Source organism: Dreissena polymorpha, chromosome 2 (genome assembly GCF_020536995.1).
Source record: "Dreissena polymorpha isolate Duluth1 chromosome 2, UMN_Dpol_1.0, whole genome shotgun sequence".
NCBI classification, from domain to species: Eukaryota; Metazoa; Mollusca; class Bivalvia; order Myida; family Dreissenidae; genus Dreissena; species Dreissena polymorpha.
The window spans coordinates 111768311-111791664 of NC_068356.1; the positions used below are offsets into that span (position 1 = coordinate 111768311).

General features: G+C 35.1%; 2 protein-coding genes and 1 long non-coding RNA gene across 4 annotated transcripts in view; 2 read left to right on the plus strand and 1 right to left on the minus strand.

Moving 5' to 3' along the window:
• LOC127868528 (sphingosine-1-phosphate lyase 1-like) overlaps positions 1-4123 on the plus strand; it is a 35840-nt gene extending 31717 nt beyond the window's left edge. The window contains exons 16-17 of one of the 2 annotated variants that reach the window (XR_008044166.1): positions 720-2327; positions 2493-4123. Coding sequence is in view for 1 of the 2 variants with exons in the window: in XM_052410373.1 (XP_052266333.1) it covers positions 720-851 (132 nt within the window). In the remaining variant the exon portion in view is untranslated. Of the gene's footprint in view, positions 1-719 lie in introns of both variants that reach the window. The other variant, XM_052410373.1, reaches the window with a different exon arrangement.
• LOC127868532 (uncharacterized) overlaps positions 1-23354 on the minus strand; it is a 147783-nt gene that overhangs the window by 86038 nt on the left and 38391 nt on the right. The gene's annotated exons all lie outside the window — the stretch shown is intronic.
• LOC127868525 (uncharacterized) lies at positions 6828-21842 on the plus strand. The gene is made up of 13 exons (XM_052410371.1): positions 6828-6982; positions 7548-7608; positions 7872-8015; positions 8266-8463; positions 10497-10619; positions 11620-11885; positions 12280-12463; positions 12795-12927; positions 18001-18140; positions 18390-18533; positions 18882-18899; positions 19399-19527; positions 19904-21842. Exons 2-13 carry the CDS (start codon positions 7581-7583, stop codon positions 20614-20616), a joined length of 2220 nt encoding a protein of 739 aa, XP_052266331.1. The 5' UTR covers positions 6828-6982; positions 7548-7580; the 3' UTR covers positions 20617-21842.

Here is a 23354-nt window from a genome sequence, read left to right on the forward strand (position 1 = left end):
CCATGTGTGGAACGTGTCATTCCAGATAAGCATGTAAAGCATGTCCGAAAATCCAGTTAGGGTGGAAAGCGTATCCCTGTTTATCCTGTGCCATCTGCACAGGCTAATCTGGGACGACACTTTACGCACAGGCATTGTAACCTCGTTTCACAGAGCGCTGTTCATTTATTTTTTGCTGGATTGCATCCAAAGCTTAAGGCTCATTGTAACTCCCTTGAGTCTGTTTTCTAGGTAGAACAATTACTTGATGCCTTTAGGAAGAGCTCAAGAATGCTCTCATAGTGGGGAGCGGACACAAGACCTTCTTGTCCCAAGGCCGACTCCATATCCATTACACAACTGCAATCTTTCAATGTTTGTCCGGCCCAAACACAACATCATTCTTTGTGTTGGGTTAAATGTGTTGCCATTTATCGGACCTTGTACAAAATACTCATATTTTAATTCACCCAAGCATAACTTGCTGATGTTGTGCTTTTGTGATAACCTTTTTTTATCTGTTGTCAACAATGTTGGCCTGGTTTTCACTCCAGAGGTCCTATTTTCATGTCCAATTTATATCAAACAGAACATCCTTTTTTATCTGTGGTGTGTTAATCCCTCACCAAATTGTTTGTTTACATCAGGGAATGTGAAGCAATCCTTAAATTTCAAGTCTGGGCCCATTGTTGTTTTACGTAAGTATTGCATTTCAACATGAGCTGATTTCTGTTATTCAGGGCGCTATCTATGGGATGTCGCAGTCAATTCCAGATCGCTCGATGGTCTCTGAGATTGCTGGACTGTTCCTTGATGCCTGCTACAGTACCACGGACCCAGTCGATCCCAAGGAAACTAATGGTGTCCATTAGTTTTTTTGCTGCCATGAAGCCTGACGTTCTAATGGTGTTTGTTAGGTCACACCCCAGCGATACTTTCAGAATTAAAGGGGCTTTTTCACAGATTTCGTGTTTGTGAAAAGTGTCATAAAAATTAAACTAGTAACTAACATCGGGTATTGTGTAAAATAATTATAATAGTTTAAGGAAATTTTTATTGAAACAGTCTGTGTCAGAAATTATTATTATACAATAGTCATATAGACCAAATATTCCTTTATAGTCCGAAAAACAATTATCATCATTACATGATTCATAATAAATTTGTAAACAATTGTTAAGTAAGTCTTTCCAAATATTTGTATAAGGCACAGTAACAAAGCACCTAGTTGCGTTTGGAGGTGAATTGCCCCACCACGTTTCTTTTTTTTTATTCTTTTAAATTAAAAGCTTAAAAATGAAGGAGTTTAAATGCCAAATGCTTTAATTCATTTATAAAACACGCAAATTTCAACAGTTAAAAATAATCAAACACCAATTGTACCACAAGTGACAATGGTAGAATAGAATCTATTTAATTTTTTAAAACTCCTACCTGTGCTGGGAAGTTTGATGTAATTATTCTGTATACTGGTGAGAATTACCTGACTGACATTTGGTCTGATAAGATTGTTTAAGCATAATTGTTGCAAGGATTTGGAAATGAAGGCAAAGTTTTATAACTCAATTGGACTAAGACCAGGGCCACAAATTAACTAATAGTCCTATATAAATTTTGTTGGCAAGGACTATGCATTTTTGGTGCATATTGAAATATAAAAAAATGCCTTCACCTCAAACTGGAAACCTCATGGTATTAGCGAAAACAAACTGTGTCTGCACCAATCATGTAATAAAAATGGACAGCAGCTTTATTTTTAACATCATGAGGACATTTTATCAAAATTGTATTTAAAAGTGTTAAAAGCACTTTGTTATTTCACTGTTATTTCACTGTTAAAGAATATCCATAAACTAATCAATATTTTTAACATTTGTCTATGAATCAGAAGTGTTATTTTGCTTATTTTGATTTATAGTGTATACCTTTTAATGCCTTCCTTCGAAGAAGGCGGCATATTGATGTGTCACTTGTAACACTTGTCTCCCGACCTAAAAGGTAAAGGTAAAGGTCATTCTTTAAGGCAAAATATGGTCATAAAACAGCTTGTTTTTGACATAAATGGAGTTTAAAACAAAGGTGGATTTCCCCCGCAACAGTGGAGATTTTTTTATGCCCCCTTTAGAAGAAAAGGGGGCATATAGTGATCGGACTGTCCGTCCGTCTGTCTGTCTGTCCGTCTTTCCGTCACACTTGCGTTTAGGTTTCGACAAATGCTCATAACTTCTATGTCCCTTGAGATATAACCTTCATATTTGGTTTGCATGTGTATATGGACAAGTCCTTTCCATACGCACACAATTTTTTACCCCTGTGACCTTGACCTTGAACTTAGGGTCAACGATTAGGTTTCGAAATCTGCTTTTAGGTTTCGAAAAATGCTCATAACTTCTATGTCCCTTGAGTTATAACCTACATATTTGGTATGCATGTGTATATGGACAAGGCCTTTCCATATGCTTAAAAATGTTTACCCCTGTGACCTTGACCTTGAACTTAGGGTCCGCGTTTAGGTTTCGAAATCTGCGTTTAGGTTTCGAAAAATGCTCATAACTTCTATCAAGCGTTTATAGGGGGCATAAGTCATCCTATGGTGACAGCTCTTGTTTTTTTTAAGTTGGTTTTTTTCTAATTGCCAATTTTCATAACTATGAAGAAGTCCCTTAAATAGACTTTGAGGGGGCAAAATGGTGTGATGATGTCCGTTAGTTCATACCTCAGACTGACAGTGAGGCATTATGGCCAGTTTTCTGGCAGCATTTGAAAATTGGCGTGTTTCTATAATTTGTCATTTAAGTTGTATTATTTAGTTAGGGAACAATACTTTTATCTCTTTCTGTGATTACTTTATTTATATCAGACACAAATATATCTACAGTGCATCTACCTTTTTTCACGAGCTTATATAGATCCAGAATATTTTAAATGCACCTTGTAGTGACAACACATTATTATTTGCGTGATGCCCCATACCACAAGCCACTCAATGATACATACTCTTTGAATAATTTACAAGCATAATATTTTATATATAAAATAAATACAAGTTTTTAAGTTGTGAGGGCATTTAATGCAAAGAATTGTGCAATATATGTTATATTATATTCTTTTATGAACCCGTTAAAAGAAAACTTGAAATCCAAATATATTCGAAGTTACGAAAATAAACAAAATTACATGCTAAAGGGAAGTAATAACGAATTCAGAAGTTGTTTTGTTTATTCAAATTCGTATTTGTATATGGTATATGAAAAAGAGATAATTTGTTTTGAATTACTTTTCTATGCCTATTCTTTTCACAATTATAAGTTTATATCAGTAATGAGATTGTTTCTGATCTATTTATCTCTTTTTGTTGTGAATAATATATGCACGTTCATTTACCTGAATAATATTATAAGGAACCATTTTCTAAAGATATTTTGAAGGCTTCTTACTATGATAAAATGGCAAATACATTTTTCTTTAATTTTTTGTTATGATTTTTAGAGTGTAAACATAGTATCATGCTATTTTTTTTTCCAAAACTACAAAACATGTTCACAAGTTAATTGCCAATGACCTTCTTTATATAAGATGGTTTAACCCGAATGTGAACAATAACGTTGTTTTTTATTATAATAGTGTATTCAATCAATGTATTATAAAACTTGGTTATATATGTCAGCATATTTCCTAAAATATTTTTGTCGATGTAAACTGATAAACTATACAATCATGTGCTGTCAGTTATTTTTGGAATATTTCTTTTTCCTATGAAGATAACATTAAGACATATCGTTCATGAAAGTTTTGTGAATGGTGTCTTATAGAGGACCAACTTATAATTTGTGCGTTCTATGTGTTTATATTTATAATATTTATAATCGATGTCTGATACTATCAATAGACTTTGTTTTTGTATGTTGTGATAGATTGTGTGAAAGAAAACTTAATTGAAGCTTTCCTTTAAATAGCGTTGTTGTCGATCTATATAAAACGTTGTCCAGAACCCATACTATGAATGAATTTAAAGTAATAGACCTTGCGTGTATAGTGATGTATGCGTGCTGTTCTGCCTTTCAACAATTCTTTTTGGAACTTGATAGTGTCCTGAAAATGATATTATTTTCTGTTGCACCAATAAATTACAACGATTATTTAATTAGTGTTCTTTTTTATGGAGCCCACTTGCAGTTAGCTCGCCATAGCTGTCAATAATATTGAGTTTATGTGCTCGCGAATTCGTGTGTCTGTCTGACATAACACATATTGTCTATATTGAAACTACATCATTCATTTAATAATGTTCACATAATTTAATTTCAACATTGAAACGGTCATTAATATGCCAATGTCCCGAGCTTCTTACCTTGTCCTTAATTTGCTCCATGCAAGAAGGCACATACGGCTTGGGTAATTTTAATCTCCTGGGGTCGGTATGCGGCTGCACTTCGTGCTGAGTTCCAATGGATTCTACAGATCCTCCTAAGACGCTTGTTCTGGAATATATTTAGCTTGCTTTCTTCGCCATTGTTAGTTTCTATGTGTCATGACCATACATTAGAACTGATAACACACAGCTCTTGAACAGGGTCAGATTGGTTTATTCTGCCGATGTCTCCGGCTTATCAGATATTTGATAGCTGTTTAAACCGAGCACTTGCCTGTTCTGTTCTTTTTCTGACATCTGCTATGCATCCAACGTCATTTGATACAGCTGCGCCCATGTACATGGAGTTTTCCATCTCTTCTACTTCTTTGCCTCAAACCTTCCTTTAATCTTTATACTTGCTGTTGGTTTTCATGACTTATTAGCATTTAGCTTTAGTGCAACTTCAGCAGCATGTGCTTCCAGTTTAGTTGTCTTGAGATACATATTTAACTGGGAACTATTTTGATGTTTCATTTTCGTCTACTACAGAGCGCTGAAAGTCCACGTAAAAGGTTTTTGCTATCTGAATCACTTTCTTGGGAATTTTCAATTGAGGCATAATGACCCAACGACGGTTTCTGTGGATGGAATCGATTGCTTTTTAAAATTCAACGAAGTGAATTTTTAAGGTAGCGTTGACTTGTTCCAGGATATTTCTGACGATGAACATCTGATCGAAGATTCCTCTGATTTCCTGAATCCGGCATGTACATTCCTGAGTGAAGAATCCAGTCCTGCCTGTATCATAGTAAGAACAATCTTGCTGAGCACTTTACTGGCCATAGGTACTAATGTAACTCCTCTCCAGTTTCTGCAGTCGTGTACTTTATGTGGTATTTTGCAGATAATTCCCTTGTTCTATTGTGTTGGGAAAACGTCTTTTTCCAAAATCAGATCAATATTCCTTTTAAGATCTTAGATGGTACTTTAAGCTCAGCTTTGAACATTTGTTGTGGACAATTGGTCTTCTCTAGGGGCTTTTCCGTGTCTGAGGGTCGTCAGTGCCGTTTAAATTTCTTCGAAATTCGATGGTTTTTTGAGCGATTTAGCTCTTCAATTCTTTCCTTTTCTTCTTGTGGTGTTTCTTCCGTTGCTTCCCTGTAAAGGTTTTGTCCATCTCATAAGCATGTCCTACGTGTAGTTCTTGTTCTTCAATGCTGCCGATTTTCAGGTGTTCTGTCATGTAAGTAGTTTTACTATACTTAATAAATCTTTTTCTCAGCCATCAACATTCGTTAGTCCCTTCTCACACTCCTCTTAACTTTCATATCCTTCTTCGTGTAATTAACATTCGGCGTTTGATACTCTCTGAATGGGTGTTGTCAATTGTGGTTTAAATTCTTTTCCTTTCGTCAATCAACTTTCATGTGTTTTTACCACATGTGGTTAGCCTGTGGCTATGATATTAATTAGTGAAAACATCATTTTGAATGATAAATAATCATATTATAACGAAAAATTAAACTTTTCTGAAAAAACAATTAACTATCAAATATATATATAACAAGGTATTGAACTCGAAATCACTTGATCGCTGTCAAGTAGGTCACGCGGATTGTGTATCGTTTTATTTCTTAAAATTTGACCCAGCATGTGTAGATATAACAAGATAATTATATACATTTCCAGAAAGGAAATTCATTTCTGCGTTGAATAAGACAGGGTTCATGAAGATCGCTGCAAAATTGATGAAGTAATGGCTCTTCAAAGCGATGTTTTTTCGGGTGATTTCGAGTTGAATACCTTGTTATATATATATTTGATAGTGAATTTTGTTTTTCAGAAAAGTAGATTTTTCGTTATAATATGATTATTTATCATTCAAAATCATGTTTTCACTAATTAATATCATAGCCACACGCTAACTACCTGTGGTTTTTACTGATCCACGACTTGTGTTTCCTTTGTTATAAGCAAGAGCTCAAAGATCGATGTCACGTTATTTGTTTATATATTAACAGAGGTATTCACGACATTTGAGTCGAAAAGTGACCGACAGCAATATTGTGTATACCGTAATTATAATTTACCAGTAGAGAAAGTGTTTGAAATAAAACATAGTTCAATAATCGACGTTCCTTTCAAATTAATAAGGCAAGGACCTTATGTTGAGGGTTAGTGATTTCCGGCCCAGCCAAATAAACGTGCATATACAATGTTGGTGTAAAAAAGCCAACATTATACAGTCTTGGTAAGTTACAAACGAGTATATGAAACTCGAACTGGTTGCAGTGTGAGCAGATCTAGTTGCCGCCTTCGTATGAGTAAAAAATGTAAAAATGGCGAACACACAAAATAACAATTAGCAGCGTTTGGAAGTGAGCGATGCGTCCTTAGCAAATGCATCGATCCTTGCTGCGAGCAGCGAACAGGCGCGCCTGTAACACTAAACAGACGGATTGATCCGTGCGCATGCAGAATGGGATCGATAAAATATGAGCGTAAAGACAATTCGCAGCTCGGAAATAGGAGAATACATTCCATAGCCTTTATTTAATAAAAATTAGAATTTTTGTCATTGAAATAACTGTTTGTGTCGGACACATACATTGAAATGTGCTGATTTAAAGGACGATTCATGTTGTTACGGTAAGAACTTTTCTCGTTATGTAATGTACTCTATAAAATGATGATGAGTAATGCTGGTCTCAGCAAATCTATAATTGTGTAGAGGGCGTTTACAGGATAAGTGAGCAAGTCGTTTTTGACCCGGCTAAAACCGAGAATGGGACACACGATTGGTGGAATCATGGTCTTCATAAAGCAGAATAATGTGATTAAGAATTATTGACAATTTTACAGATATCCAATATCACATCCATTAAAAACAAAAAATAGACTTTAATCAATTTAAATGACAGTCTGCAAGAAAAGGGTACATTCTTAGCCTTGAATCGAATTTTTGGGTCGATTTAGCGACTAAACGATTAAGTTGTTTATTAAATTTCCATGGATACTGGATTTTGTTGAGACAATATTCTATGATCCAAGTCGAAACATATCAATATGTCGAAACAGATATTTTGAACATGTTATATTTTGCTTGTCACCTCAGCACTGAGTACAGATATTTCCCATAGGGATCGACTTACTGACTATAGCGGAGAATCGGCTATTTACTGACATTTAATTACATGAGTACGTCTTATTTTAGCTTAGAATTAACACACGGGACAAACTGGAACCAATGACTGTGAACGCCAACGAATCCGAGGGTAATAAATCAGTTACGCTATCGTTTAGATACGTTAGTCAATGACTCGTTCAGGTACTCGATTGTTTAAATCACCCAACATTCTGTCGTTTCCCCCAACAATATCTTAATTATTTGAAATGTGTTACAAGTAAACGAACATATTTTCGAATATAGATAATTCGCTTTTCAAACATATTATATCTTATAAGTAATTTAGCGGTATAATTTGCAAACATTCGGTTAAGCATACATGTAGCTTTACCATTTTATATTTATTTTCAGATATTGTTCTTACTGCTGGAAAACGGGATTCAAAGGCCGTAGCGAGGCTCGACAGACGTCATGTAAATGATGTAGAGGGCGCTAAAATACACCACGTGACAGGCGGCCCTTATAAGGGGCTTCTCGTAAACAAAAAATCGCACAGTATGAGTTCATTTATTTTATAGGAAATGATTGTATATTGTTTGCTCAAACAAAATTTGAAAATAGTTTTAACATTTTACGACTTGTAAATGATAGTATTGATCAAATCAGACATGTTTTTATTTAAACTACTTTCATATCATGTCTTGACTTGAATGTTTCATTTAAATATAGAAACAGACACTCTTTTTCATATGTTTTATAATAACTGTAATAAACATTCTCACTCACGGCTGTGTTCTAAAATTAGTCCCTGAAAATGGCGACCCTGCCGAGGCTCGATTGGAGTTTCTTGCGTACCTAGTCAACAAGGACCAGAACAACGAGCTCGTCCAGGACTTCTGGACGCTCAGGTTCTGGTTTAGAGGCAAGCCGGATGGATTGACCAAGAAGCGAACGTTCACCCAGTATTTCCAGGAGCTTATGTGCCCGGAGTCATTTCCAAAAAGTAGGTTTCATTGCCTGTGATATGTATATGTTGTTCCAAAGAGCGAAATTGAAATTCTCGGACCTCGAGCAAGCGAGCTCATCGATGTTGGGGGGAAGACAACACTCTAACATAGAAATCAACACTTTTAAATACACGTATGTGTGTTGAACATTGTCAATTATACCTTACTTATAGAATACAGAATTTGTTAGTCATTTGACTCCCAGTGCTCACAATATATGCTTTGTTTGAAATGAAGAGTCTTTTTGGAGCACCCGGTTTCATATTCAGATTATTCTAAATATATTAGTTTGTGATTAGACTTAAACAACCAAAAAGCGTCATCTGTTTTTTAACCTTAAAGGGGCCTTTCAACGTTTTGGTAAATTGGTAAAAATTAAAAAAGTTGTTTCAGATTCGCAAATATTCGTTTTAGTTATAATATTTGTGAGGGAACAGTTATAGGCCTACTGAACATTTACCATGCTCTAAAATAGCCATTATATGCATCTTTTGACGATTTAAAAACCCGAAATTATTAAGCGTTGCAACGCGAAACGAATTAATAATTTGGAAAGTTCTGTTGTTGTCGTTATATTTTTTTGAAACAACGATGATTGCTTGAATAAAGTATAAAATAGATCTGGCATTGTATACGGAAGGATGGCCGAGTGGTCTCAGTGGTAGACTTTTTACTCCAGGACTCCAGGGGTCAGTTGTTCGAGCCCTGCTGAGGGTTACCTTTTTTCTTTTTTTATTCTTGATTTTTTACTATCCAATGTTTACAATTATCAATATAAAGCATTTAATGACAAACTTCAAAACATGCCAAAATCTGTGAAAAGGCCCCTTTAATGAACTTAATCATTACTTGAGATCAATTGAGCTTGAACCTGTATTTCTGACTACCAAGGCATAAATTATTGCTCCAAACTATATGAGTTTCAATCGGTATTTCAGTGTACATGGGCTTCAATATTTACTTTAGACTACACGAGTTTCATTTTTTCCGTCGTTTGAATTGGCAACAATCTTAACTTCAAATCTTCATTTAAGACTTTTTAAGTTTCAATATGCATTTCTTAAATCGCTTCAATCTGTATTAAAGCATTTAAGATTATTCACGGGCTTCAATCTTTTCCTCAGACTCATTGAGCTTCGATCTGACTGTCAGACAATATGCTTTTAATTTTGTATTTCAGACTCCATATAGCTGAATGTATTATTAACACTTAAATAATTTTAATCAGTTTGTCAGTATAAAAGAGTGTCAGCCTAAATGAGCTTAAATCTGTATGTCAGACTTTGCGAGTGCAATCTTTTTTTCAAGTCACATTAGCTTCAATCTGTGTTTCACACTTTATATGCTTCAGTTTGTATTATGAGCTTGAATCGGTATTTCTCACTTAATGAGCTTCAGTATATATTTCAGACTTTGTGAGCTTCAATTTATTTTCTCAGACTACTGCGTTTCAGACATAACGACTTCAATCCATATGTAACACTGAATGAGCTCAGCCTGTATTTCAGATTACACGAGCTTCATGTTGAAGGCGATGATTCTGATGAAGAGTTACGTGACCAGCCTGTATATTTCAGATTATATGAGCTTCAAGACGAAGACAATGATTCTGATGAAGAGTTACGTGTTCTTGTATTTCAGATTACAAGAGCTTCGTGACGAAGGCTATGATTCTGACGAAGAATTACGTTCTCCTGTATTTCAGATTACATGATCTTCATGTCGAAGGCGATGATTCTGATGAACAGTTACATGCTCTTGTATTTCAGATTACATGAGCTTCATGACGAAGGCGATGATTCTGATGAACAGTTACATGCTCTTGTATTTCAGATTACATGAGCTTCATGACGAAGGCGATGGTTCTGATGAACAGTTACATGCTCTTGTATTTCAGATTACATAAGCTTCATGTCGAAGTCGATGATTCTGATGAAGGTTACATGCTCCTGTATTTCAGATTCCATGAGCTTCATGACTAAGGCAATGATTCTGATGAAGAGTTACGTGCCCAACATGTATATTTCAGATTACATGAGCTTCATGACGAAGGCGATGATTCTGATGAAGAGTTACGTGCTCCTGAGGCGGGTGGAACTGGAGGTTGAGCAGGTGAACAAGGTGCACACGCCAGAAACAACGCCACCTATCAGTAAGTAAACCATCACCCTAAGCGGCTTGTCTAGAATCGCATGAGTTTGTACGCGTGCTTATCAACTTAGTAACACGTTTTCACCTGCCAGTCCTGGCGAATATCAGTTTATTTGTTGGTTGCCATGAGCGATTCTCCGGTTCACATCCCTACACCCCGCACACACACATGCGCGCGCACCGAAAAGAAGACAACTAAACAATTGCATACTTATACGTTAAATATAGATTGTTGGAAATTAAAGCTTGAGTTCAAATCATGCCCCAACTTTCGGGAGTCTCCATTTAGTTGAAAACAGTAAGGTGTGTGCGAAACACTATTGTTTCTCACAGTTATCAACCTCAAGGGCCGAAGGACCTCGTGATCTTTAAATTTATTCATACAATCTCCTGTTATTACCACAGCTGACCGGACCTTGGCTGATTTTACGGTATCACTGTACTGTATGGGTTAAAATAAAAAGAAATGATTTAAGTTCTTTACGTAACTTTCTCACTTTTTTTAATTTCTTGAAAATAGATAATTGTATAATATTCAAATACTTCTACTGGTAAATATTGAAGTTTAGTATTTAAACGTTTTTGAAAACATAAGCAATAGGAGTTCACATAAAAAACTGTTGTGAAATGTTTAACTACGTATGTACTTTAAAATTTCCTTAATAAACTGTATGAAATGTGCGTTTGTTTCAGATGTTATTACATATCACATATTCTATATGTTTTCTAAAGGGTCGTATATTAACTATTAAATTTATATACTTTTATTAATGCTACTTTACCTAAAAGTACTTCATTTTCACGTTTGTAACATTTAAGGCTAAAGATTTCCTTAAAAAAATTAATAGATTTTAGGATTGTCATGTCTGTTTAGTTAAAAAAATCTTTAAGCTGAATTATCACAAAAGCAGCAGCTTCTTCTGTGATCAACAAGTCAAACGCAGCATTTGAAGTTGAAGCAGAAAGTAAAAATATATAATACTAGTTATGTTTTTTAACAGAAAGCTTTGTTAGTCTCTTTACTCCGGACATCTACCAGTACAACTACGTTCCGGAGATCTCCATGAGCAACAAGACGTTCTTGACGTTGATGATTAAGGCCAAATGCGACGCCCACATCGCACTCTCGGCGACCTACGGGGAGCTACACAAGCGCACCATCGAGATACTGATTGGCGGAGACGGGAACACGCGCTCCATGATCAAGGACGGAATAGAGGGAAGCGTCCGCGCCGAGGCGTTGACGGCTAACGTCCTGAGTGGAACGGTAAATTGCGTTTACATTTATCATTGTCGGCAGTTCAATATTATATCGAGCCAGAATATTCTGTCATTTGTATCACATTTAATGTGCGTACCGTTTCCCGGACGGAAAGCTTATTCGTGGAACATTTATGCTCGTCTACTTCTACATTTCCTATGAGTGTTTTTCAATAATGTTGACAGCTTAAATAATGGTGTAAACGTCGTAGGTTCTGGTAAAATTATAGAACGCTAAGTAAACGTAATATTGAGCTTTCGCATGGTGATGCGCGATGTATCATTTCGTAACGGAGACGGTTAATGTCGAGCAATAAAGTTTTATGCTTTCCGTGCAATTGTTCACAGACATGTTCATCAATACCACAATTATTTGAAGATTATACCATAATTCTATTTAGGAATTACGTTATTTCTGGATCAGCTGGGGAAACAATCTCATCGAGGTTGGAAGAGGAGCCCATTACGGAGAGGGGAGGTTTGTCTCCTGGAAGCTACCAGAAAACAAACGTTTCGCCATAACTTCACTAGCCGTGGCGACGGACAACACGTCGCATGGTCAGTTTGAATTCGCAGAGTTATTGGGTAAGTTAATGTTTCTAAGAATTTTACAACATGCTTTTACAAAAAGATAAAAATTAACAACTTCCACAATTGCATGTCCACCGTAGGGAAAAATGTGGATGAAATATGTAATAATGATGACTCTTATGTCGAGGATTTGGCCAAACGCAACGATGATTATGAAAAGGATAATAATTATAATTATAATTAGTAAAATGGCCGGACGATTTTGGTAATACAAATTTAGATTACGGTATTTCAGGCAAGATGTTTCGATGCCTTTCAGGTATGGAAACATTTATACATATTTGTTTAAAAGTTTGATATTGGTTTTAAATACAACAAGAAGTAGATACCGACTACAGTCAGCAGGCTAAGAAGTCTCGAATCCGCAAGCAGATTCTCTGGATGGCGAAGAAGCAGCGAATCCTTCACTGCCTGGAGGACGTATTCCCCAACAGCCTGTCTGTTCAGGATATTGTCCAGTAAATTATTAATTGATACTATTACTTTATTACACCGTACTTGCAACACATTTGGGTGTAACGCAATATCTTGCCTCAAGTGCAATTGACAGTACCATCAATCGTTAAAATGATGATTTTACGAATAACGACATGCAAAGGGTCAAACGAATAAAATTAAGACCATAAGGATACAGGGGTGAATAACAGACCGCTCTGTCTAAATGTTTGAAAATACATTGCTGTTTTTTGTGTTGAAGTAGCTCTTTTACAACGATATTATCGACGCAAAACGGTTACAGAGTAAGTCTTCAAATAGACAAATAGATATGAAAATTAAAACAGATTATTATAACCAAAACTTACAAAAAAATACACCATGTCAACGCTTATGCACCATGTTACGCTATAACACACGTAACCTACTTCTTTCAGCTTGAACCAATCCATAGTTCACAATTAGTCACTGTTATAAGTTTCCGAATATACATGTCACAATCGAATCATACCTGTATCAAATCTATTGCACTGATCGCCTTAGATAGTTTAAAATACTTGAATTATGTCTCCGCCAGTACTGGATAATGGTTATATTGTGGCCGCGGCCAGTACTGGATAATGGTGCAATTATGTCTCCGCCAGTACTGGATAATGGTGCTATTATGTCTCCGCCAGTACTGGATAATGGTGCTATTATGTCTCCGCCAGTACTGGATAATGGTGCTATTTAGATTATTATACAATCATTGTACATCCTTTAACATGTCCGTCATTTGTGTCCTGTCACGGCACCAAGTTCGTTAATTGGTTTGAGTAAGGTAGCGCCTGTTTCACCTTCTAAAACAAATTGACATGACGCCTTATCTATGATCGCTCCGCCCACTAGAATTGATCCACCAATCAGCGATCGATTAATCGGGCGCACTCGTTAGCAACGACCTGTCCGCCATTTTCTAGACAAGCTACATGTTTAGGTTCACTTTTATTCCAACGAGTTTCTTTTGTTTTCCTCTTTAAAAAAAACGATTAAAAATGGTTAAACGGTGTCAATGGGGATTATGTAACTCGGACAATCGATATCCTGACAGATTAGTTGGTGACATTGAAGATAAGTTAGATGAATTAAATTTATACCATTTCCAACGCGGCAATGCGGTCTTGACAAGAGCGAGTGGAAGCTTCAAGAATTACCGAGATCCCCTTTATAGAACATTAATTTATTTCACAAACTTGAAATGTCATATAAGCAATAACTAATCATTATTAAGTATGTATTATGTCACGTGTGCCTGTAAAATAATTGAGAATTTTGGTACCCAATTCGTGTAACTTTACGAAATCCCCGTTAAAAATCGCGTTTCTGTGTGTGTCAGAAACAAGTGAAAATCATTTTGTTATTATTTTAATAAAGACGTATCGATAAATGCTATTGTAAAAGAGTTATTATTACTGATATTAGTTAACCAATAAATGCGGTAACTTCGAGGAAGTCGGTACCTGCGCGAGCGTCTGATATTGGTAGCCTTATTAATTTATAATAGCCTGACCGTATTCCATTTCGTACAACGCTAATTTTATATCAAACAATGTCCAAACTTACTGTGTTGTTTTTGCGCTTTAAATTATAGTGATTGATAAATCTCCATAAGTAATGTTTAATATGATTAATATCACTTTTATACGCAATAACATGTGGGATTGCGGTACCCACCCGGCGTCAGAAAGCGCGTAAAACTTCACCGAATTCCCAGTTATAAAGCGCTATTTCGTGTCAAATACACGGGTAGGGGGAAATGTTTCGGTAATAATTTTGTTAATAACACGGGTAAATACCGGTGAAGTGTTAATTTATTGCAAATACCACCATTACACGTAATAACGGGTTCGATTTCGGTAAGCGCGCAAGCGTTTGAGAGCGTGTTTAATGTACCGATTTACCCGTTATAAATAGCTGATGTTCTCTTTAATCGTATATTTTTTGCATTTGCAGAATAACTAAATGGCATCAACCCCTTTACAAGTGTACTATGGTGTTAAACAAGTCCATAAAATCATCCGGAATATCGCGTAAATCTATATGCAGTTTATAGGCAAAGAAGCCATTTTGGTGTTAGCTTGTCTAGGTTTTCTTCCCGCTGAGCCACGTGATTAAGTGGGCGGAGCGATCACTGATAAGGCGTCATGTCAATTGTACACAGAAAAAGGAGGAGAATTTACCACCGTGATAACTTTATATGATAATCTGTTAAATTGTAAATAAGTTTGCCACTTTCATGACAAAACCCGTAGGCAATACAACTTTTCATCTGTTAATCTGTTTGCTGAAAGGTGTATGTTCTTGAAAATAAATTCGAACTAGTTCGCTCATGCAAAGACCTATAGATAACACAGATTGGAAACTTCGCGCCTTATCGGACTATCTCTCGGCGGGGTCACGTGGTCGATAAACCGATAAATACACTGAGGATCGGCAGACGATTTATTCCATGAATCAATCGGAGTAGTCCGGAGATAGCCGGTGTATCACGATTGTGATAAGATAGCGACGCGTCAGTAGCAACGGCTACGATTATCGAGCAAAGTTATGCGAAAATGTTACGGCGCTATGAAAGGCGGTTGTAACTTGGTCAATAATGATCCGATTTTTATAAAATGAAGTTTCATAGAAACATTTGTAATTATGTTTTTTATAACATCTCGATTTTATTTACCTACAATAAGAATTTATAATGCCGCGATCGTTGAAGAAATAGCGCTAAAAACTTCCAAATCGCGGCGAGAATGCTGTTGAGTAGTTTATTTGAAAGGCTTTTGCTGATAAAATATTCTTGTATAATTTGGTATTTCAAACAGTTAAAACCTTATAAAATATTATTATTTCAAAACGGATAGATATATGTGGACACATAGTCTCTGATTAAAACAACATTACAGTATAATAAATGCTATGATCGTTCGATCCAAAAACGGTTTCAGTTAGACTTATTTCAATATTAATTGTGTAGATTTTTTCAATTGTTTAATTCTCTTTTTATTTAGATCTTATTCATGAGTTATAGGTTATTAAAGTTTTGTTTGTAATCCAGTTTTTTTCTTTTGGTAATTAAATTAAGCTTTAAGTATCGTGGGCTAGGATTTCGCGAAAAGAAAAAAACATTTCACGCGCGTGTTAATCGTCGGATCAATTAGCGAACTGAGAAGATGCTTTGTGTGTGTTTTTTCTTTATTCTTGAGAATTAATTAAAAGAAGGGATCCTAACTTCAATTATCAGTTTGCGTTGTTGATTGATTTTAATTGTGTGATCAGTGGCCGCGGCCGGCGAATTATAGTCATCTCACAGATTTTGTTTGTGTTTTAATAGTAATCTCACAGCTATCTGTTAAAATATGTTTGTATATTAACTTGCATGTGTAACATTGACAGGAAAACTGGTAATACTAATAAAAGATATTAAATGAGAATTTAAACCCATACATTGTACTTTCATCTTGTTTTTTATTCATACCAAGATAAACATATTACCCAGAATAAAAATCTTATTTCTTCGATTTGAGGTGAATAATGACGAAGTTTTTCACAATGAACCAAAGCACCTTTGACGACATGTGTGTATAATAGGGTAAAAGAGCTTAAAATTGTACCATCTTTGTACAAGGCCAAAATCCTTTAAAATGAACATTTTCCTCCAGTTTAGTTTATTCATACCTAGATAAACATATCACCAAGCATAAAAATCTGACTTAATCTATTTGGGATGAAAAATGAAAAAGTTTATCAAAAAGAACAAAAACACGTTTGACAGCAATCTTGTACAACAGAAGAAAAGAGCTTAAAATTGTACCAACATTGTATAAGGCCAAATACTTTAAATTGATTATTTTCTTCTGGTTTGTTTAAATCTATACTTAGATTAACATCTTGCCTATCATAAAAATCTTACTTCAACGATATGGGATGAGAAATAGAAAAGTTTGTCAAATGGAAACAAACCACTTTGGCGACAGGTGTGAAAAATGATTGAATGGAATAACAGTATAAAATAGTACAAAATGTACAAAGGCGAAATCCTTTAAAATACCTCATTTTCGTCTACTTTTTATAAATCATACATAGATTAACATCTCACCTAGCATAAAAATCTTACGTTATCAATATGTGATGCTTAATGAAGATGTTTAAAAAAAATGCTTCGGGCCTTTCAAATTTTCAAAAATTATCGAAAATGAACGAATCCAGTGTTCTCTTTCACATTCCGATAAATTAATAATTAATTAGAATAATAACTACCAAAACCTAAAGAATTATCAACACAGAAAATAAATAAATATATTTATTCACACAAAAAATATTCAATATGTCTTTTTTCGGCGATCGACTTTGCTCACTACTCGAAGTTCGTAACGTTGCGCTTTCAGACATTCATTGCTCTGCAAACTGACAACCGAGCGCTAAAAACACTAATTAACACATTAAGATTGTTAATAACAATATCAATATAATATAAACTACCAGATCATGCTCAGAATACCCTACGACAACAAATATTAACGACTAATTACGAAGAATAATTGATTGCTTTATAACAAAATGGCCGACAGTAGCTGGAACAGGGAAGAATCTACAGGTACACCGGCATCTCCAAAATCAATGTCACGTGACCCGCGTCCGCCGTTAGATATTATCGCATATCGCTATCGCGAAGAGGAGAGTTTCCAATCTGTGTTATCTATAGGTCTTTGGCTCATGTAACTGTGAAGATGTTGGTTACAATAATATAATTATTATTAATCGGTTAAGACAGTTTTTCGTAAACTTAAAGGCAAACGAGTCAGGTGATTGTGTGATAATTTGAACTATTTCAGAAAACTTTTCGAACATCAGCCGTGTGTTTGTCAAATAAAATATAGTAAAGTTGACGTGTTTTTGGTGACACAAACTTCTTCTAGAATCATTTTTTTTCATATTAAAAAAACATGAAACAAGCGTCGTTATATGCGTATACAATTAATTAAATGCAAAACAGTTCAATACGTAAACTGGTCTTAGAAAAAATCTAGGTGATATTGTCGACAACATATGTTTCTTCGTTTTAGACTAACGTCTGGTAAAAGTTTTGATGCCGGTTCCCTCGTGCTAATGATGAAAGAGCTTGAGAAATCTCGTCACGTGCGTGAGCTGGAAGTGGGACGTTGGATGAGGGTTCAACACGAGGCACAAAGCGGATCGACACACGGTACACGTGATAAGTTTCATAGGATGTTCTGGCGTACATATCAGAATGTGTTTTTTCAATTGAAAATGCACATATTGTGTATTGGTTTTACTATAATATACATTTGCGTTCAGCTTTTAGATATTGCATTTGCAGCTAAAAAGGACAGGCTATTAATTATACATTTTACACAAAAGTAATATTTTGATCCAACACTAGCTAATAATAAATGTGTCCTTAATTTAATAATAATAATATGTTAAACTTCAGAAATGAAACTCGTGCGAGAAATGCCGCAACTCTTGGGCAAGGACCAGCCGACTATCGCCATTATAACCTCCTTGTATTGTGAGAAGCTTGCTGTCGACACTATGATTGACGATAAGACGACGTTTGTCAAATATAAGACGGAAGGTATTATCATTCCTATTTGAATTTATTTAACATATTTAAAAGCAGCACTTATGTTTAGTATTCTCTTACTTTTATAAATTTTGTAATAGTTTGTAAGTTTGCGGTGAGAAAAATCAAATCAGTGTAATATATTATATCTATATATTATTTTATATAATATAATATATATATATATAATATTTGGATATATTTCTACGGCATGGTCGTAAAAGAGATTAGCAAATACCATCATTTTCCGCTTTGTTCAAATGAAAGCAGATTTGTCATATGTTTATGTATGTATTTGTTTTATTGCTTAATTATGTTGATTTTGATCATCATTTTTATTTGTTGTTCTCTTTTCCGAAGTTCGGCGAAATTATATTGGTGAGTAATGTGTTTTTCACTTGTCTGAAATATCCCCACCCATTTGTTTGTATGATCACCAAGTATTTCCCGGATAGAACAAGTTTGAATTGGCGTTGCATTGGCGTCAACGGTTTTGTTTTCCCTGTATTTAGTTTCCAGAGTGTTTTCCTCGGTTTTGGTGTTATACGCAATTTATTATCATTGTCACCTGTTTTAAATAGAAGTAAAGGTAGTCATATCGTAAGATTTTAATGTGTGTTAGTTTCCTTTATTGACTTAATTTCTTTATTCATTCAGTAATTTGTAAAACATTTTCTAAATAAATAAATCTCGTCATTTACAAAACAAACACACTTTGTAGTTTTATGAAACGAGTGAAATACCAGTGTTATCTGTTAGAGCATGGCCTAATTATAATCCAACGTTTAACAGACATGTTCAATTGACATACATGTGTTTTTATACCCTCAATATTAAACGCTAGTAGTTCATCAAGGAAATCTTTATTCCATACTAGGCGAATGCCAGGTGTATACCGTGGGAACGATAGGTCGCTTCAAAGTTGTGTGCACGAAACTAGCCCGTCTCCCAACGTCGAACAAGGCTGCCCGAATTTCCGCAGAAAACACCGTCACACGACTACTCGGTAATTCATCATCATGGTCGACAGAATATTCATTGTGGTCGTCAGCATGTTTTTTTTTCATCACCGTTTCAGTTGAGAATATTTGTTTTACATAATTTAAAAGCAGTACGAACTGTTTTACTTTTCTGGGCGCCTTTTAATTTGAAGTTTTCCTATTGCTTTCAAATCCTATTTGTATTGTAGTGTTTTGCGTACATCAACATTTTAACGATTCTGTACGATAGTAAAATATGTGTATCTTTAAACTGCTGTCATAACATGTTTTTGCATTAGACATACGCAATCTTTTTATTCAGCGTTATGGTAAATTAGCGGTTTCCCAAGATGTTCATTTGCTCTTGTCGTTATAGATTAAATCAATACAATGTTCTTTCAGGAATATTCAAATCAGTCGAACACGTGTTCCTCGTGGGCGTTGCGGGAGGTGTTTCACATCAGAATGTCATCACAAATCCAGTTCTCCTCGGGGATATCGTGGTGTCAATGACAAGCGAGCGAAACGAGCCAATGTATGTGCATTGCAAAGCGGTGCAGCAGGATGTGAATGCGAAGCAGTACATTTACCAAACTCGGCAATTTTCGTGTAAGAACAAGATACTACAAAACGTTGCTCTCAGTCTAGAATCCATCGTCAAATCTGATGTAATTCACCCAAGCCCATGGGAGCGTTATCTAGAAGAAGGACTTGCGCAGATGACCGTGCAAGAAATCAACATCAAGCATCATGCAAACGGTAACAACTCTCTTGTCTCGCGGAACGAGTGTAACCAAAACCATTTGGAGAACCGTTGTTTAAGTGTTCCTCAAAACCATCAGACCGGTCCGCGTGTTTTTATTGGAACCATCGGGGGCGGCAGGTTAGTTAGCAGAGCGGCGGATGTGCGAGTGGACTTTGCATTGCAGCATAACGTTCTGGCGTACGACTTAGACTACGAAGCTGTGTTGGAATCCCTCGAAGGCAACAGAAACGAGAGTTTCATAGTGATTCGGGGCATTTGTGATTACCTGGATGGTACCAACAAAGATTGGCATTTGTATGCCTCGCTTGCTGCCGCTTCTTACATGAAATCACTGATAATGGCTCTGTAATAAATTAAAAGATCGTATCAAGAACGTTTGAAACAAATTTGTCAAATTAAAAAGTGTTAGTAATAAAATCATGCCCATGTAGAACCTTTCAGCACGATCACTGTTCTTCACGCGATTGCTCGTTTCAAATTAGATTAATATTGAGCCGCTGTGTTGCAATATACATGATTGAAAACAACGTGATGCATGCAGTAATACAGGGTGTGTTTGCATCCTTTGAAATGTATGAATACATTTGCATATTAAGATTTATTTAGCTTGTTGTGTTAAACCCTGCTGTAATAAGATATGTTTTCATACACTAATAAAATCGCAAGACTGCATAGAGACACAGTGGCAATACAATAAACTAAGTAAAATAATGCGCAAACGACTGTTTTAGTTTTCTAACGCACGCGATGTCAAAAGCCAAAGCATGAATACAGTTGTGTGCCTGGTTAACATTATGGGTTGAAGTTCGCATTTATTTAATGCAAGTAGGATGGACACCAATAGGCATCCTTACTCCTTGAGTGGTTTGCATTTATACAATAATGTAATAATGTTAACCATGTTGTGTTGTGTAATCAATAAAGAACTCCTGAATCACATCTTGTATAGTATAACTTGAACCATAACGTCACATTAAAGGATTACTAGCATTTTCTAACAATCAAAATTTAATTTATCCATCTAATTGTTCGGGGTAAGAACAAAACGAAAGCTTAGGAATGGGCGATGAATATACAATCAACATGACTGTAAACAGATTTTCACTAATTATGAATTGAAGACTATGATTTTTTTTAATAACTCAAAAAGCTTTTTTTGCATGCATTTAAGCCTATGAACCGTAGGGAGTGATTTAATTCTAATACAATTTCTATGTATAACCTGTCTAATAGGATTACATTAAATGGCTGATTATATTGTATTGGTATCCGGGCATAATAAATCCAATAGACATGAAACTCGTTTAACTGAATGTCAAGATAGCGTTTAACACATTTAAAATTCTTCTTAAGGGATGTTTAATTGATATGGCTGACCCTATAATTGACTGCTTACTTTTTTTATTTTTTTTTAATGCATGATGCATGCACTATTACGGTTTGTCTGTGACCATCTTTTGAAATGTATGCATGCCTTTGCTTATTTAGAGTTATTTAACTCACTGTGTTGAACAAAAACTGTTGTTTTAATAGATGTATACATAGAATAATAAAAATGCTGACTGCATAGAGAGACTGTGGCGAGAAAATAAACGATGTGAAATCGTTCGGAAAGAACTCAAATATTTATCACTTTCATAATGTTAGTTGCTCTTAACAATAAATAATTCCCTGATTCTGTGGGCACCCACAGTATAAGTGGTACGAAATAAGAAAATTACGGGTAAAACTTAAACATTATATGAAATAAAATATTTAAATTATATACACACAATATACATCATTTAAAAAGAATAACATTTAATTTTTAGCTCGGCTGTTTTCGGAGAAAACCCGAGGTATTGTCATAACCAGCTCGTGTCCGCCGTCCGTTTCAAGGTTTGTAAAGGTTTTTAACATTGGCTCTAAAATCGAAGTTCTTCCACCTACAACCTTGAAACTTCATATGTAGATGCACCTTGATGAGTTCTACACGCCACACCCATTTTTGGGTCACTAAGTCAAAGGTCAAAGTCACTGCGACCTCTAAAGAAACACAAATTCTGACAAGCTTTCGCAGCCGAGCGTGGCACCCGTTATGCGGTGCTCTTGTTAATAAATATCATCTTCGAAGATCTAGGGTTTCGCTAGACTGAGTACTTGAATTACGTAGATCATTGACCTGTCTTGAAAGTCTTTTGTGTTTTGAGTAAGAGTAACCTTGTTCCTTTTGTAAGCTTCCTACTTAATATGCTGTATTCCTGTTGTGGGCTCACACAGAAAAATGTTTTTGTTCTATGTTATCTTTTTATAATATGTTATCGTTACATAGTCTACTATTATGCAATTTCTTATCAATTGCACTATACAAAACATATATTCATTTTACAAATAAAACAAATAATTAAAACACATTTACGTATACATAAAAATAAATGTATTTGTGATTATTTTATTTGCTCCACAACTTTCCCGTCTCTGTAACAATTTCTAGTCTTATAAGATGGGAGTGCCTTATATTTTTTTAACATGCCGAAAGTGTACTTGAATAACTACTTATTGAATATATAGAGGACTAAGGGAGAATGATAGCGAATAACAATAACAAAACAATACAATAACGTAAAATACCAACCCCTAGGATACAATCTAGATTATAATACAATACTTCTACTATCTACATAACATCACAATGAAAAGCAAGGTAATAATATGGTATTATTGGTATAGTCCACAGATTATTTTTTTAAGAACATAATGTGAAGGTAAAACAAAAGCTTAATGAAATGTAAAATAGCTAGTATAACAAGTCTTACAATCGCAAAAGTTAATGTATGGCAGAGTATTACAACACACTTTATTAGAATTCTAAACATGTATAAAACCTATACGCCATATCTGGTGCGTTCTTTAGGAAAATGGCAATGAACTATTCTGAATCAAATCTTGTTTTGGCGTATACCTGTGAAATAGGTTTGATTTTGGTCTGTCCGTGTTACATAATTTGCAAATGTCTGTATGATCTGTTTATTCGAAAGAGTCTTCACAACATAAATAAAAAGTTATCTTACAACAATTCCGTTTAAAATGTATGCCGGGTTTAATGTA